Raw genomic sequence first — 15,403 nt, forward strand, 5'->3', positions numbered from 1 at the left:
TTAAGGGGCAGAAGCACCGACAGTTGCACCAGTGTAGGAGCCCTTTAGTCTCTTAAGGTTTCAGTGGGAAAATAACAGTTATTCATTAGTGGGACAGTTTTCATCCAAAGTGGATTCCGTGTTCTTTGATTTACCCTTTGCTCCTCAGTGTAAAATTTTAAAACAAACAATTCAGATGTAATTAATGCACACTCCAGTCTTTAATTCAAAGTTACTTGTATACATTTTAGTTTCACCATGTAGAAATTCCAACACTTTATATACACAGTCTCCCTCATTTCATGGCACCATAATGTTTGGGACAATTGGCTTCACAGGTGTTTATGGTTACGCAGGTGTGTTGCTTGGCTGCATTAGTGCTGGGATTAAATACCCAGGCTGCTTATACTATTTGGGGTCTGTAGTTGCCATTGTTCAACATGAGGAGAAAAGCTGCACCAGCAGAAGCCAAGGAAGCAATTATGAGGCTGAAAAACAAGAATAAAACCATTAGAGACATCGGCCAAACTTCAGGATTACCAATATCAAATTCCTGGAATATCATGAAGAATGCACTGGTGAGCTCTGTAATGGCAAAGGCCGAGGAAGACTTCCATTGCTGATAACAGAAGAATCAGAAAGAAAGAAACATCCCCAAACGCCTTTCTAACAGATCAGAAACACTTGGGAGGCAGCTGTGTCAGAGGCTACTATCCATCTTCATGAACAGAAATACAGAGGCTACTCTGCCAGATGCAAAGCGCTAGTTACTAGCCACAACAATAGCCACATTACAGTTTGTCAAAAGGTACTTAAAAGAGCCTGCAGAATCCTGGGAAAAGGTGTTCTGGCCCAGAGTATGTATCAGAGTGATGGGAAAGGAAGGCCCTAGGTCCAAAGCATATTTCAGCTCATCTGTTAAATATGGTGGTAGGGGGGTTATGGCTTGGGAAAATATTATGGTGCCCTGAAACAAGGGGGACTATGTATAAAAAGTGTTGTGATTTCTCACAGTGAAACTGAAATGGATGCAAATAAGTTTAAAATTCTGAAACGTGCACTTGAATTATGTCTGAATTGTTTGCTTTCAAATTTTAGGAGCTGAGGGGAAAATCTGTGAAAAATGTATCCCTAACATTATGGAGGGCACTGTATTACTGACAGTGAACCCTTGTTTTACAGAAATACACAGGTGGGTGGGTTATAGCCCCAAAAGTGTCTCCTATTGAGGTGGTGTCCGCCATTTTATTGAAGGTCAATGCCAAGTTCTCGTTAGATGCAGACACATGCTACACTGTCTGAATTGAGACCCAGCTGCCTTGGATTTCCAGTCCCACCAAATAGCCGCCCCTCTGTCCGCTTTTGTGAACATCGGCGCAGAAACCGTAGATCTGCAACATAATCTGTAACCACAATTCATAGGCACAGAAGCCATTTTGTTGGTGGGCACAAGAGACTCGTTATAAAGGTAGATCACTACACAGAGGTTACTGAAGTGCCAGGGCTGTATGACAATATCCAACTCCCCAGAGAGCTTGTTTGTATGGGCGGCAGTAGTTTAGTGCATTAGTGTTTAGTTTGCAGCAGCGTCTCTTCCCTCCCACACTCCCGCACCTGCTTTGCTTGCCAAAAACCCAATCTCCCCCCTCCCTGCTCTGTTGTGACTGGCCTGGTAGGAGAAGGAACCGTGTGATTGGCTGTAGGTGATCACATGGTAGCAGGAATCCCCAGGACAGGAAGAGGAAGTGAGCTGCTGCTGGAGGTGCCGGAGTGAGGGAGGGAAGGCACATGTAGGAGATATAGTGCCCCGGAACCTGGATTAGTTATTTCTATAAGGATTTGTACGCGGGGCATTAGGGGCATTAGGGCGGTGCCAGGAGGCGCAATCGCAGGGGAAGGCGCAGACGTTACGGGAGCGCATGGCGGGGGATTCGGCTGTCAGACTGTTAGCGCTGAGCGGGCTGTTCCCGGTGTATAAGCCCAAGGGCCCCACCTCAGCGCAAGTAGTGGCGCAACTAAAGGGCTCCTTACTGAAAGGTTAGAGCTTTGCACCCCCCCCCCCCCCCACTGTGGTACTTACCTACCCACCCACCCCCACTGTGGTACTTACCTACCCACCCCCCCACTGTGGTACTTACCTACCCACCCCCCACTGTGGTACTTACCTACCCACCCACCCCCACTGTGGTACTTACCTACCCCCCACCCCCACTGTGGTACTTACCTACCCACCCCCCACTGTGGTACTTACCTACCCACACACACACACACCCCCCCACTGTGGTACTTACCCACACCCCCCCCCCCCCCCACTGTGGTACTTACCTACCCACACCCCCCCCCCACACTGTGGTACTTACCTACCCCCCCCCCCCACACTGTGGTACTTACCTACCCACTCCCACTGTGGTACTTACCTACCCCCCCCCCCCCACTGTGGTACTTACCTACCCACACCCCCCCCCCCACTGTGGTACTTACCTACCCACCCACCCCCACTGTGGTACTTACCTACCCACACCCCCCCCCCCACACTGTGGTACTTACCTACCCACACCCCCCACACTGTGGTACTTACCTACCCACACACCCCCCCACTGTGGTACTTACCTACCCACCCACCCCCACTGTGGTACTTACCTACCCACCCCCACTGTGGTACTTACCTACCCACCCACCCCCACTGTGGTACTTACCCCCCCCCCCCCCACTGTGGTACTTACCTACCCCCCCACTGTGGTACTTACCTACCCACACACCCCCACTGTGGTACTTACCTACCCACACACCCCCACTGTGGTACTTACCTACCCACACCCCCCCACTGTGGTACTTACCTACCCACCCACACCCCCCCCCCACTGTGGTACTTACCTACCCACACACCCCCCACTGTGGTACTTACCTACCCCCCCCCCCCCCCACTGTGGTACTTACCTACCCCCCCCCACTGTGGTACTTACCTACCCACACACCCCCCCCCCACTGTGGTACTTACCTCCCCACCCACCCCCCCACTGTGGTACTTACCTACCCCCCCCCCACTGTGGTACTTACCCACCCACCCCCACTGTGGTACTTACCTACCCACACACACCCCCACTGTGGTACTTACCTACCCACCCACACCCCCCACTGTGGTACTTACCTACCCACACACCCCCCCCCACTGTGGTACTTACCTACCCACCCACACACCCCCCCACTGTGGTACTTACCCACCCACACCCCCCCCACTGTGGTAGTTACCTACCCACACACCCCCCCCCCACTGTGGTACTTACCTACCCACCCACACACCCCTCCCTCACTGTGGTACTTACCTACCCACCCCCCTCACTGTGGTACTTACATACCCCCCCCCACACACACACACCCCTCACTGTGGTACTTACATACCCACACACACACCCCTCACTGTGGTACTTACATACCCACACACACACACACCCCTCACTGTGGTACTTACCCACACACACACACACACCCCTCACTGTGGTACTTACCTACCCACACACACAACCCTCACTGTGGTACTTACCCACCCACACACACCCCCCCCCCACTGTGGTACTTACCTACCCCACACACACACCCCTCACTGTGGTACTTACCTACCACCCCCTCACTGTGGTACTTACATACCCACACACACACACCCTCAATGTGGTACTTACCTACCCACACACACACCCCCTCAATGTGGTACTTACCTACCCACCCACACACACCCCCTCACTGTGGTACTTACCTACCCACACACACCCCTTCCCCCTCATTGTGGTACTTACCTACCCCCACACACCCCTCACTGTGGTACTTACCTACCCACACACACACCCCTCACTGTGGTACTTACCTACCCACACCCCCCTCACTGTGGTACTTACCTACCCACACACACACACCCTCACTGTGGTACTTACCTACCCACACACACCCTCAATGTGGTACTTACCTACCCACACACACACACCCTCAATGTGGTACTTACCTACCCACACACACACACCCTCACTGTGGTACTTACCTACCCACACACACACCCCCTCACTGTGGTACTTACCTACCCACACACACACCCCCTCACTGTGGTACTTACCTACCCACACACACACCCTCAATGTAGTACTTACCTACCCACACACACACCCTCACTGTGGTACTTACCTACCCACACACACACCCCTCACTGTGGTACTTACCTACCCCCCCCCACACACACACACACACACACACACCCCTCACTGTGGTACTTACCTACCCCCACACACACACACACCCCTCAATGTGGTACTTACCTACCCCCACACACACACACCCCTCACTGTGGTACTTACCTACCCCCCCCCCACACACACACACACACCCTCAATGTGGTACTTACCTACCCACACCCCCCCTCACTGTGGTACTTACCTACCCACACACACACACACCCCTCAATGTGGTACTTACCTACCCCCACACACACACACCCCTCACTGTGGTACTTACCTACCCCCCCCCACACACACACACACACCCTCAATGTGGTACTTACCTACCCACACACACACCCCTCACTGTGGTACTTACCTACCCACACACACACACCCTTCACTGTGGTACTTACCTACCCCCACACACACACACCCCTCACTGTGGTACTTACCTACCCACACACACACACACCCTCACTGTGGTACTTACCTACCCACACACACCCACTCAATGTGGTACTTACCTACCCACACACATCCCCCCCCCTCAATGTGGTACTTCCCTACCCACACACACACACCCTCACTGTGGTACTTACCTACCCACACACACACACCCTCACTGTGGTACTTACCTACCCACACACACACACCCTCACTGTGGTACTTACCTACCCACACACACACACCCTCAATGTGGTACTTACCTACCCACACACACACACCCTCAATGTGGTACTTACCTACCCACACACACACCCTCAATGTGGTACTTACCTACCCACACACACACACCCTCAATGTGGTACTTACCTACCCCCACACACCCTCAATGTGGTACTTACCTACCCACACACACACCCTCAATGTGGTACTTACCTACACACACACCCCTCCCCTCACTGTGGCACTTACCTACCCACACACACACCCCTCCCCCTCTCAGTGTGGCACTTACCCCCCCCTCACCTCACTGTGGCACTTACCTACCCACACACCCACCCCTCCCCCCCTCACTGTGGTACTTACCTACCCATACACCCACCCCTCCGGGCTACAGAATGGTCACACTGTCACTGGGGTTATTACCCCCCTGCCCTTGCACAAACCGGCACCCACACTAACTGGGGTTATTACCCCCCTGCCCTTGCACAGACCGGCACCCACACTAACTGGGGTTATTACCCACCTGCCCTTGCACAGACCGGCACCCACACTAACTGGGGTTATTACCCACCTGCCCTTGCACAGACTGGCACCCACACTAACTGGGCATATTACCCCCCTGCCCCATCATGGCACAGTAACTATATGGGCAGGGGGTGGAGGGGGCTGAATAGATTAAGCCATAGGGCTCAGTAACTGGTAATGACACACCCAGTAGGGATGGGCCCCATTGATGGGTTTGTATTACAGGAATATGATGAATCAGTCGCTGTTCCTTTCTATTTCCACAGAAGCCGGGCTGAAGGAATATGTGAAGAAAAGGAAACAGACCCTGAAGATTGGCCACGGGGGGACCCTGGATAGTTCCGCCTCAGGGGTGCTTGGTAAATATGTCTCGTGACTGTATAACAAATGCCAAACAGCCTCCTGAACCTGGGATTCCACGTACAGTGATGGGGGTTAGTAGTTGCCCCAATACAGACTTCATGCACAGGTCATTGTCTTCCTTGTGCTCCTGTCTTCCACTGATACCCCCGGTCTTGGTATCAGGTTTACAGAATGCACAGACAGATATATAACTATTGGATACTGTAAAATATATCCTTATAAACCAGGGATCCCCAACCTTTTATACCCATGAGCCACATTTAAATGGAAAAAGTGTTGGGGAGCAACACAAGCATGGGAAAAGATTCCTAGGGGTAGAAATGAGAGCTTTAATTGGCTATTTAATTGCCCCTATGTGGACTGTCAGCCTACAGAAGGCTCTGTTTGGCATAATACCTGGTTTTTAAGCAACCAAAACTTGCCTCCTAACCAGAAATTCAAAAATAAGCATCTACTTTGAGGCCACTGGGAGCAACATCCAAGGGGTTGGTGAGCAACATGTTGCCCCCGAGTCACTGGTTGGGGATCACTGTCATAAACGGTGCTTTGTGATGTCATCAGTTATTGCACTTTTATAACACACAAGTTTGACATATCTAACAGAGTTCCATGACTTGTATTAAAGCAATTGGCCAGCAGCTGTATCTATGGTTACAGAACCCCTCAGTGACTGCTTATATCCTTATCATTTACAGTAGGGGGTATATTACCCCTTATAATACATGAGTGATACTCAGAGTTCCCTGTATAACTCAGCCTGCAGCCTTGTGCCTTTATATGGGGGGCACAGAACCCCTCAGTGACTGCTAATATCCTTATCATTTACAGTAGGGGGTACATTATCCCTTATAATACATGAGTGATACTCAGAGTTCCCTGTATAACTCAGCCTGCAGCCTTGTGCCTTTATATGGGGGGCACAGAACCCCTCAGTGACTGCTAATATCCTTATCATTTACAGTAGGGGGTACATTATCCCTTATAATACATGAGTGATACTCAGAGTTCCCCGTATAACTCAGCCTGCAGCCTTGTGCCTTTATATGGGCACAGAACCCCTCAGTGACTGCTAATATCCTTATCATTTACAGTAGGGGGTACATTATCCTATAACTCAGCCTGCAGCCTTGTGCCTTTATATGGGCACAGAACCCCTCTATGACTTCTAATATCCTTATAGATTACAGTAGGGGGGACATAAATTCCTGTATATAGAATTTCAGGTTGCTAGAATAGTTAAATACCCATTACAACTTGTTGCTGCTGTGGTTGGGAATTCGTACATCACCTCTGTGTGTTGGTAAAGTCTAAATGGACCCACAGGTAGTTATGGATCCTTTGTGTCTGGCCCGGTGCTTCTGTGAGGTTCCCAGCCAAGGTTTAGCCCCCTGAGCTTTATGGAGCTATCGATCTGCACATCCTCCTCTTCGTTTATTCGCACGTCCTGCTCTAATTCAGCTCATCCTTCCTCTCATTAAGTCGCTTCTGTGCAGTTAATCATTTGCCAGCCCTGGGTAACATCAATCCTTCCTGTACTTGAGGTTCTGCCGCTGATTACTCTCTCTCTCACTGATTTTCATTTCAGTAATTGGCATCGGGGATGGCACCAAGATGCTGAGCACAATGCTTGCAGGGTCCAAGGTAAGCAGTGATTGATACAGTGCATATTCAGAACTGCTGTAAGCGCTGTATGTAATTTGGGGTGCAGGCAGTATAGCAGCTCCCACACACGTGTGTACATGTAGATATGCAGACTGTATGTACAATAAGCTGGTGGCACTTATCGTATCTGTGTTGCTTGTTGCAGAAATACACAACGGTGGGTGAGCTGGGGAAGGCCACAGACACGCTGGATGCATCAGGCACAGTAACAGAAGAAAAACCTTATGGTAAAACTTGTGGCTTGTCCTTTACTGTGTCCCATCCCTCTAACCAGTCATGTCTACTCTCAGCCCTCTCTACAGCTTGTCCTTTCCCCACAGCGCTCCCTCCTAACCCCACTGTGCCGCAGCGCTCCCTCCTAGCCCCACTGTGCGCCGCGCTCCCTCCTAGCCCCACTGTGCCGCCGCGCTCCCTCCTAGCCCCACTGTGCCGCCGCGCTCCCTCCTAGCCCCACTGTGCCGCCGCGCTCCCTCCTAGCCCCACTGTGCCGCCGCGCTCCCTCCTAGCCCCACTGTGCCGCCGCGCTCCCTCCTAGCCCCACTGTGCCGCCGCGCTCCCTCCTAGCCCCACTGTGCCGCCGCGCTCCCTCCTAGCCCCACTGTGCCGCCGCGCTCCCTCCTAGCCCCACTGTGCCGCCGCGCTCCCTCCTAGCCCCACTGTGCCGCTGCGCTCCCTCCTAGCCCCACTGTGCCGCCGCGCTCCCTCCTAGCCCCACTGTGCCGCCGCGCTCCCTCCTAGCCCCACTGTACCACAGCACTTTCTATAGTTTTTCCTTTCTTAGCCCTGCTGTGCCATATTGCTCTTAGCATATGTTGCATTTAAACTGTAATAGAGTTTGAAGCTAAGTGAACCAGCTCAGAGGTTCTGTAACAAAACAGATCAGTGCTCCCAAATTTGTCTCCTTTAACTGTAATTTTCTGTTACTGTTTAGCTCGCTCTTAGGTGTCAGTGACCTTGCACATACTCAGTGAGTTCCCTGCTGCTGCTTTTGAGCATGCTCAGATTGTACCCACCCAGAGGCAGGGAAGCGTATACATGAAGATATGACTGACCCTGTATATACCCACATATGTGGGTCATCGACAATAAATGATTTTGCAGAATAACTTTGCTTCATTCTCACCATACCTTTGGGTTTCCATATCACTTGGCAGGGAGCCTCCTACATATTCCAGTAATTATACAGTGTTGTTGGATATGATTGACTGGGCTAAAGGCCATTTGTGGTCATCTTTAGTATGGAATGTATAACTGTACCTGAACTAATAAACCCCTTCTGGTATACACAGGCATTGGTATTACAATGCAGAATTCTGTGCCTCTGCCTGCAGCCACATCTAATAGAAACACTGTCTGCTAAACCTTCCAGACTTCAAATCAAGGGAAAGGTGAGAATTCCGTTATCTGCTGGCAGGGTCCAACATGCGCCGGGCACTCCTGATGTATGTACAGCTCTCATAGTGGCTCAGAGATATACATCTCATAAAGATATACATACATACATAGAGATAAGCTGCACTATGGAAATGGCTTGGACACCCGCTGCCTGCATGGGCACTCAGCTACCAGCAGGGGGAGCTCCAACCCCCAAAAGTTTGTTTGGTACATCTGTACTGCCAGCGATATATCCGGACTCCCATGGGTGCTGTCTGTCTGGGGGATTCTAATGTATTTTATTTCCCCATCAGACCACATCACTAAGGAAGACTTGGAGGGGGCGCTGAAGTTATTTACAGGAAACATCATGCAGGTCCCCCCTCTGTAAGTCGTTTCAACTGTTCTTTATACTCAGGGATTAGGGCAAATTTCACTGGGTTAAAGGGTTTTTGTGCATCAATTTGGATCCATAATAATTGGGTCCTTTTCAAAACACCATTGGGACTTTATTATTGGCTCCTCTTTATAGATGTTAAACTAGAGAGGGCAAGCTACCTCTGCTGTTGTAGAACTACATTTCCCAGAATCCCCTGAAAGCAAGGCTAAAAGTGGACGCTCACCCACCCAGCTCACCTCAGTGATTTCTCTTCCAGCTTCTCAGCACTGAAAAGGGACGGAAAAAGACTTTCCTGCCTGCTGCGAGACGGCGCCGAGGTGGAGGCAAAGCCGGCCAGGCCTGTGACTGTCTATCAGCTGTCTCTGAGAGACTTCCAGCCCCCAGTTTTTACTCTTGGTGTGTAAATGTGTTCATGTGAGATACAGAGATTGGGGGGTTTATTCTGGAGGGTGGTACTGGGTCCTGCTGGAGTGGAGTCATATTGGGACATGGATGTGATGGAGCTGGGCCAAGGTGGAGCAGGGTGCTATAGCAGTAGGATTCTCTTCAATGAAGTGTCTCTGTGGTACAGAGTACTAATGAGATATGACTGGAACCAGTGGAGCAGAACTAAGAAGAGATTACTGGTGTTATTGGGTCTGGGGTATGTTACCTGGGATTAGTAGCAGCTCCATCCCCAACAACAACTGCTGCTATTTCCTTCTCCAGCCACTTTGTAGCTTGTTGTCCTGTAGCCAATGCTTTGGGGGCAAACGTATCCTCCATCACTTGGTTTAGCCCCCACAGAAAGGAGCAGAATCCTCCAATCCCAAAGTGAGGATTAACATGGCATCTGGCAGGATTCATTACTGACTCACAATCCCACATACAGAGGTGGGGGGAGTAACAAATACCACGCGGGTCTGGGGTACTTTTATTCATTGCATGTGGAAATCCCAAGCTACATAGAAACCTGCTGCTTCCCCAAACTGATCGATTTAGGGTTGCACATAAGGACACCCCAAGATAAAGGCTATTACTGGTAATTAGTGGGCTGTATGTACCCCTGTGATCCCACCAAAATAATCCTACAGTGCAGAGTCTTCACTATTGGGGTCAAGATAAAAACCCCCCGCCAGACTTAACTAACCTAGTGTTAGAGTTAAATCACATAACTCATAATGTGGATTATATTCCCTGTAATCCCTTCTATAGTCCGCTCTGATCATTATTACAGCCCAGTCATTCAGTTCCTTTATGTGCAAATAGAGGTAAGCTCTTGGCCCCAAGTGACATTTGCCCCACGTAAACCCCCCCTGTACCATAGCTCTATAATTGTTTCCTAGGGAGATCTGGGACCCTTTGCTCATTTCCTTTTGGTTGATATTGGTTCTGGCCAGTGTGTGCCCCTGGCTACTAGCTCTGTGCTCTTCTCTTTCAGATGTTGAGTGCGGAGGTGGGTTTTATGTAAGAAGCCTGGTCAATGATTTGGGAAAAGGTAAGTGCACGTCACACTGAGCAAGTATGGAATATGGTACCTGTTAATGCCCAGGCACATACTAACCAGCCAGCAGAGGGCATTGTTTCAATGCAGTTTATGGATCAGGATTCACAAAACATTACATATTCACAGTCAGTCTTGCTGCTTGTTGCCATATTACTTTTCCTAGCAACCAGACATTATGTTGACATGAGAAGGCTTTGATTCAACTTCTTTATGATTGCTGCTGCTGCTCCCCAATTTGTATGGAGATTGTCTGCTCCTGTCTGTCACGCGCTGCTGCCGACTCTCCCCAGGGTGCAAATTGTCTTGGCTTCCTGTTGTGCGGCCATCCTGACAGCTGCTCAGTGCCTGAGTCAACCTGCTGAGCTCTGCTTAGAGGCAACGCTGCCCTGCGCTCCTGGCACGGCTTGTGGTTCTGCCTCCCCTTGCGCCAACTGCCCCACGTGTCCTGCAGCTTTCTGTCTCACTGCCAACTCCTGTGCCTCTCGGGCCCCCCAGTATCCATTCATTCCTCATTCTCACTGGGTTTATAGTTATGTGTAACTGTCACTGTGTCTGTCCCTTTCCCTTCTCTGCACTGCTGGTTCTGACTCCTGATACAACTCCCCAATATCCATTCATTCCTCATTCTCACTGGGTTTATAGTTATGTGTAACTGTCACTGTGTCTGTCCCTTTCCCTTCCCTGCACTGCTGGTTCTGACTCCTGATACAACTCCCCAATACCCATTCATTCCTCATTCTCACTGGGTTTATAGTTATGTGTAACTGTCACTGTGTCTGTCCCTTTCCCTTCCCTGCACTGCTGGTTCTGACTCCTGATACAACTCCCCAATACCCATTCATTCCTCATTCTCACTGGGTTTATAGTTATGTGTAACTGTCACTGTGTCTGTCCCTTTCCCTTCCCTGCACTGCTGGTTCTGACTCCTGATACAACTCCCCAATATCCATTCATTCCTCATTCTCACTGGGTTTATAGTTGTGTAACTGTCACTGTGTCTGTGTCTGTCCCTTTCCCTTCTCTGCACTGCTGGTTCTGACTCTTGAAACAATGTAGCATAAGTCAATGCTCCAGGTTAATCAACTGGCTTCTGCTAAATTGTTTCATTTCCATCTCTTTAAGGGAATAATTTTTGTATACATACGAGGCAAGTACCAATAAGCTTGAAGCATTAAGAACATTTTTAACATTTGAAAATCCTGTATTTTGACTTTATTATTATTTGTAGCACTGAAGAGCTGTGCGAGTGTGAAGGAACTTGTCCGTACCAAGCAGGGTCCCTTTACCCTGGAGGATCACACCCTGAAAGAAGAAGACTGGAACATCAGTCGGATAGCGCAGGCACTGCAGGAATACGGTCCCCTCCTTCCAGCAGAGCCGGGCAACAAGCGGTTAAAGAAGGAAAATGCAGATAATACAGTCGGATCTGGGGAATGAATGTGAGTTTAAACAGCCTTGAAAGCATTGAAAGGGCAAGTAATTTTCCTGCTCGCAGAGGGAGCGGCTTCTGAGAATCCATTTGCTGCGTCCGGACATCGGGAACGAGCCCTGCGCTCTAACAGGGCCACGGGATTCTCGAGGGACCCTTTTCTTGTGTTTCACAGCCCAGTGGAGTAGCCGTGGGGGCTACAATCCCTCCAGCAGAACGTGCAGATTACCCACTCTGGGCTAATTTCCGTGCCACTTGGGAGCCACAAGTGCCACTATTTAACGGAGTCGAGAGCTGGTTCGACCTGACGGTAGTCGGAGGCCACGACTGACTACATTTCTTTGATTCATTTATTTTTAATTAAAAAAAAAAGTAAAAAGGAGGTGTCATTTTAATATACACAGAGGGCTGGGTACTGTGAGAGGGGCAGTTCTACTGGCAGGTACAGTGAAAGGGGCAGTTGAGAGAATACAGCTCTGCAGCTATTAGCTGAACCAGGGGGTTGGCCCAGTGCACATTAGAGCCCAGTTTGTACAAGTACTATATACTATAGGTTGGTACTTATTGGTGGGAGCATGTTGGTCATTTCTTCTCTAAATACAATAACTAAAACTGACGTCCGCTGACCATAAAGTATGTGCTTCTGCCAGGGATCCAGTGAGATAAAGGCAAAGTCTGAGCATTAGACTGAGCGGAGGCAGAAAAAGACAAGAGGAGAGAGTGTAATGTTAGGGGGGTGAGGATGCTGTGAATCAGATCAAGGTATTGATTGTTGGATTTTGTTGTGTAGAAACTCTCCCTTGGGAGGAGCCATTGTCCCCACATGCAGTGTCCCTGCCTGCGGCCCCTACCACTTATCTTCCCATCAAGGTCTCTCTGAACTGGGATTTATTCTCTGCCCTCTCCCTGTTCCATCTAATTCTACTTTAAGCTGGAGAGGGACCTCGGCTGCACAGTCTCTGCAACTTCAAATCTGTCAGCCATTGTCTGGTGCCTTACAAATATACAGAGAAGGAATGTTCTGGGCATACAATAAGCTGTACCCCCATACTGTACTGTCTAAGGGAAACACTATGGCACCCCCTACCCATATGTATAAATACAAATATACAGAGAAGGAATGTTCTGGGCACACAATAAGCTGTACCCCCATACTGTACTGTCTAAGGGAAACACTATGGCACCCCCTACCCATATGTATAAATACAAATCTACAGAGAAGAAATGTTCTGGGCACACAATAAGCTGTACCCCCATACTGTACTGTCTAAGGGAAACACTATGGCACCTCCTACCCATATGTATAAATACAAATATACAGAGAAGGAATGTTCTGGGCACACAATAAGCTGTACCCCCATACTGTACTGTCTAAGGGAAACACTATGGCACCCCTACCCATATGTATAAATACAAATATACAGAGAAGGAATGTTCTGGGCACACAATAAGCTGTACCCCCATACTGTACTGTCTAAGGAAACACTATGGCACCCCTACCCATATGTATAAATACAAATATACAGAGAGGGAATGTTCTGGGCACACAATAAGCTGTACCCCCATACTGTACTGTCTAAGGGAAACACTATGGCACCCCCTACCCATATGTATAAATACAAATATACAGAGAAGGAATGTTCTGGGCACACAATAAGCTGTACCCCCATACTGTACTGTCTAAGGGAAACACTATGGCACCCCCTACCCATATGTATAAATACAAATATACAGAGAAGGAATGTTCTGGGCACACAATAAGCTGTACCCCCATACTGTACTGTCTAAGGGAAACACTATGGCACCCCCTACCCATATGTATAAATACAAATATACAGAGAAGGAATGTTCTGGGCACACAATAAGCTGTACCCCCATACTGTACTGTCTAAGGGAAACACTATGGCACCTCCTACCCATATGTATAAATACAAATATACAGAGAAGGAATGTTCTGGGCACACAATAAGCTGTACCCCCATACTGTACTGTCTAAGGGAAACACTATGGCACCCCCTACCCATATGTATAAATACAAATATACAGAGAGGGAATGTTCTGGGCACACAATAAGCTGTACCCCCATACTGTACTGTCTAAGGGAAACACTATGGCACCCCCTACCCATATGTATAAATACAAATATACAGAGAAGGAATGTTCTGGGCACACAATAAGCTGTACCCCCATACTGTACTGTCTAAGGGAAACACTATGGCACCCCCTACCCATATGTATAAATACAAATATACAGAGAAGGAATGTTCTGGGCACACAATAAGCTGTACCCCCATACTGTACTGTCTAAGGGAAACACTATGGCACCCCCTACCCATATGTATAAATACAAATATACAGAGAAGGAATGTTCTGGGCACACAAATAAGCTGTACCCCCATACTGTACTGTCTAAGGGAAACACTATGGCACCCCCTACTCATATGTATAAATACAAATATACAGAGAAGGAATGTTCTGGGCACACAATAAGCTGTACCCCCATACTGTACTGTCTAAGGGAAACACTATGGCACCCCCTACCCATATGTATAAATACAATATACAGAGAAGGAATGTTCTGGGCACACAATAAGCTGTACCCCCATACTGTACTGTCTAAGGGAAACACTATGGCACCTCCTACCCATATGTATAATACAAATATACAGAGAGGGAATGTTCTGGGCACACAATAAGCTGTACCCCCATACTGTACTGTCTAAGGGAAACACTATGGCACCTCCTACCCATATGTATAAATACAAATATACAGAGAAGGAATGTTCTGGGCACACAATAAGCTGTACCCCCATACTGTACTGTCTAAGGGAAACACTATGGCACCTCCTACCCATATGTATAAATACAAATATACAGAGAAGGAATGTTCTGGGCACACAATAAGCTGTACCCCCATACTGTACTGTCTAAGGGAAACACTATGGCACCCCCTACCCATATGTATAAATACAAATATACAGAGAGGGAATGTTCTGGGCACACAATAAGCTAACTAAAATGCAGTATAAGAAAAACACAACAGGAAATCACAGCAGCAGAGAAAGAAACAAATGCCTATTATTTGTATAACCCTTTTGCAGAGGATGCTGGGAGTTTTAGTTGTTTCCATGCTGTACAGATCATGCAGTGTATGTAGGGGGGGGTCTGTATGAGATGGGGGGGAGGGCATGAGATATAAAGGTCAGTGCTAATCTATTTCTTTGTCAGGCCATTTAAGCCTCTTTCTTCCTTAATGCATGGGAGCCCAATAATTACCGCTGTAGAAGGCATCGTGCCCAGACTGCATTGATTGCACA

General features: G+C 48.8%; 1 protein-coding gene across 1 annotated transcript; it reads left to right on the plus strand.

The window, feature by feature from the left end:
* Positions 1 to 1,530: 1,530 nt before the first annotated feature.
* trub1 (TruB pseudouridine (psi) synthase family member 1) lies at positions 1,531 to 12,465 on the plus strand. Its single transcript, XM_002941057.5, has 8 exons — positions 1,531 to 2,016; positions 5,639 to 5,731; positions 7,321 to 7,376; positions 7,543 to 7,624; positions 9,086 to 9,158; positions 9,428 to 9,567; positions 10,592 to 10,648; positions 11,886 to 12,465. The coding sequence occupies exons 1-8, from the start codon at positions 1,899 to 1,901 to the stop codon at positions 12,092 to 12,094; spliced, it is 828 nt and encodes a 275-aa protein (XP_002941103.1). The 5' UTR covers positions 1,531 to 1,898; the 3' UTR covers positions 12,095 to 12,465.
* The last annotated feature ends 2,938 nt before the right edge of the window (positions 12,466 to 15,403 follow it).

Source organism: Xenopus tropicalis, chromosome 7 (assembly GCF_000004195.4).
Source record: "Xenopus tropicalis strain Nigerian chromosome 7, UCB_Xtro_10.0, whole genome shotgun sequence".
NCBI classification, from domain to species: Eukaryota; Metazoa; Chordata; class Amphibia; order Anura; family Pipidae; genus Xenopus; species Xenopus tropicalis.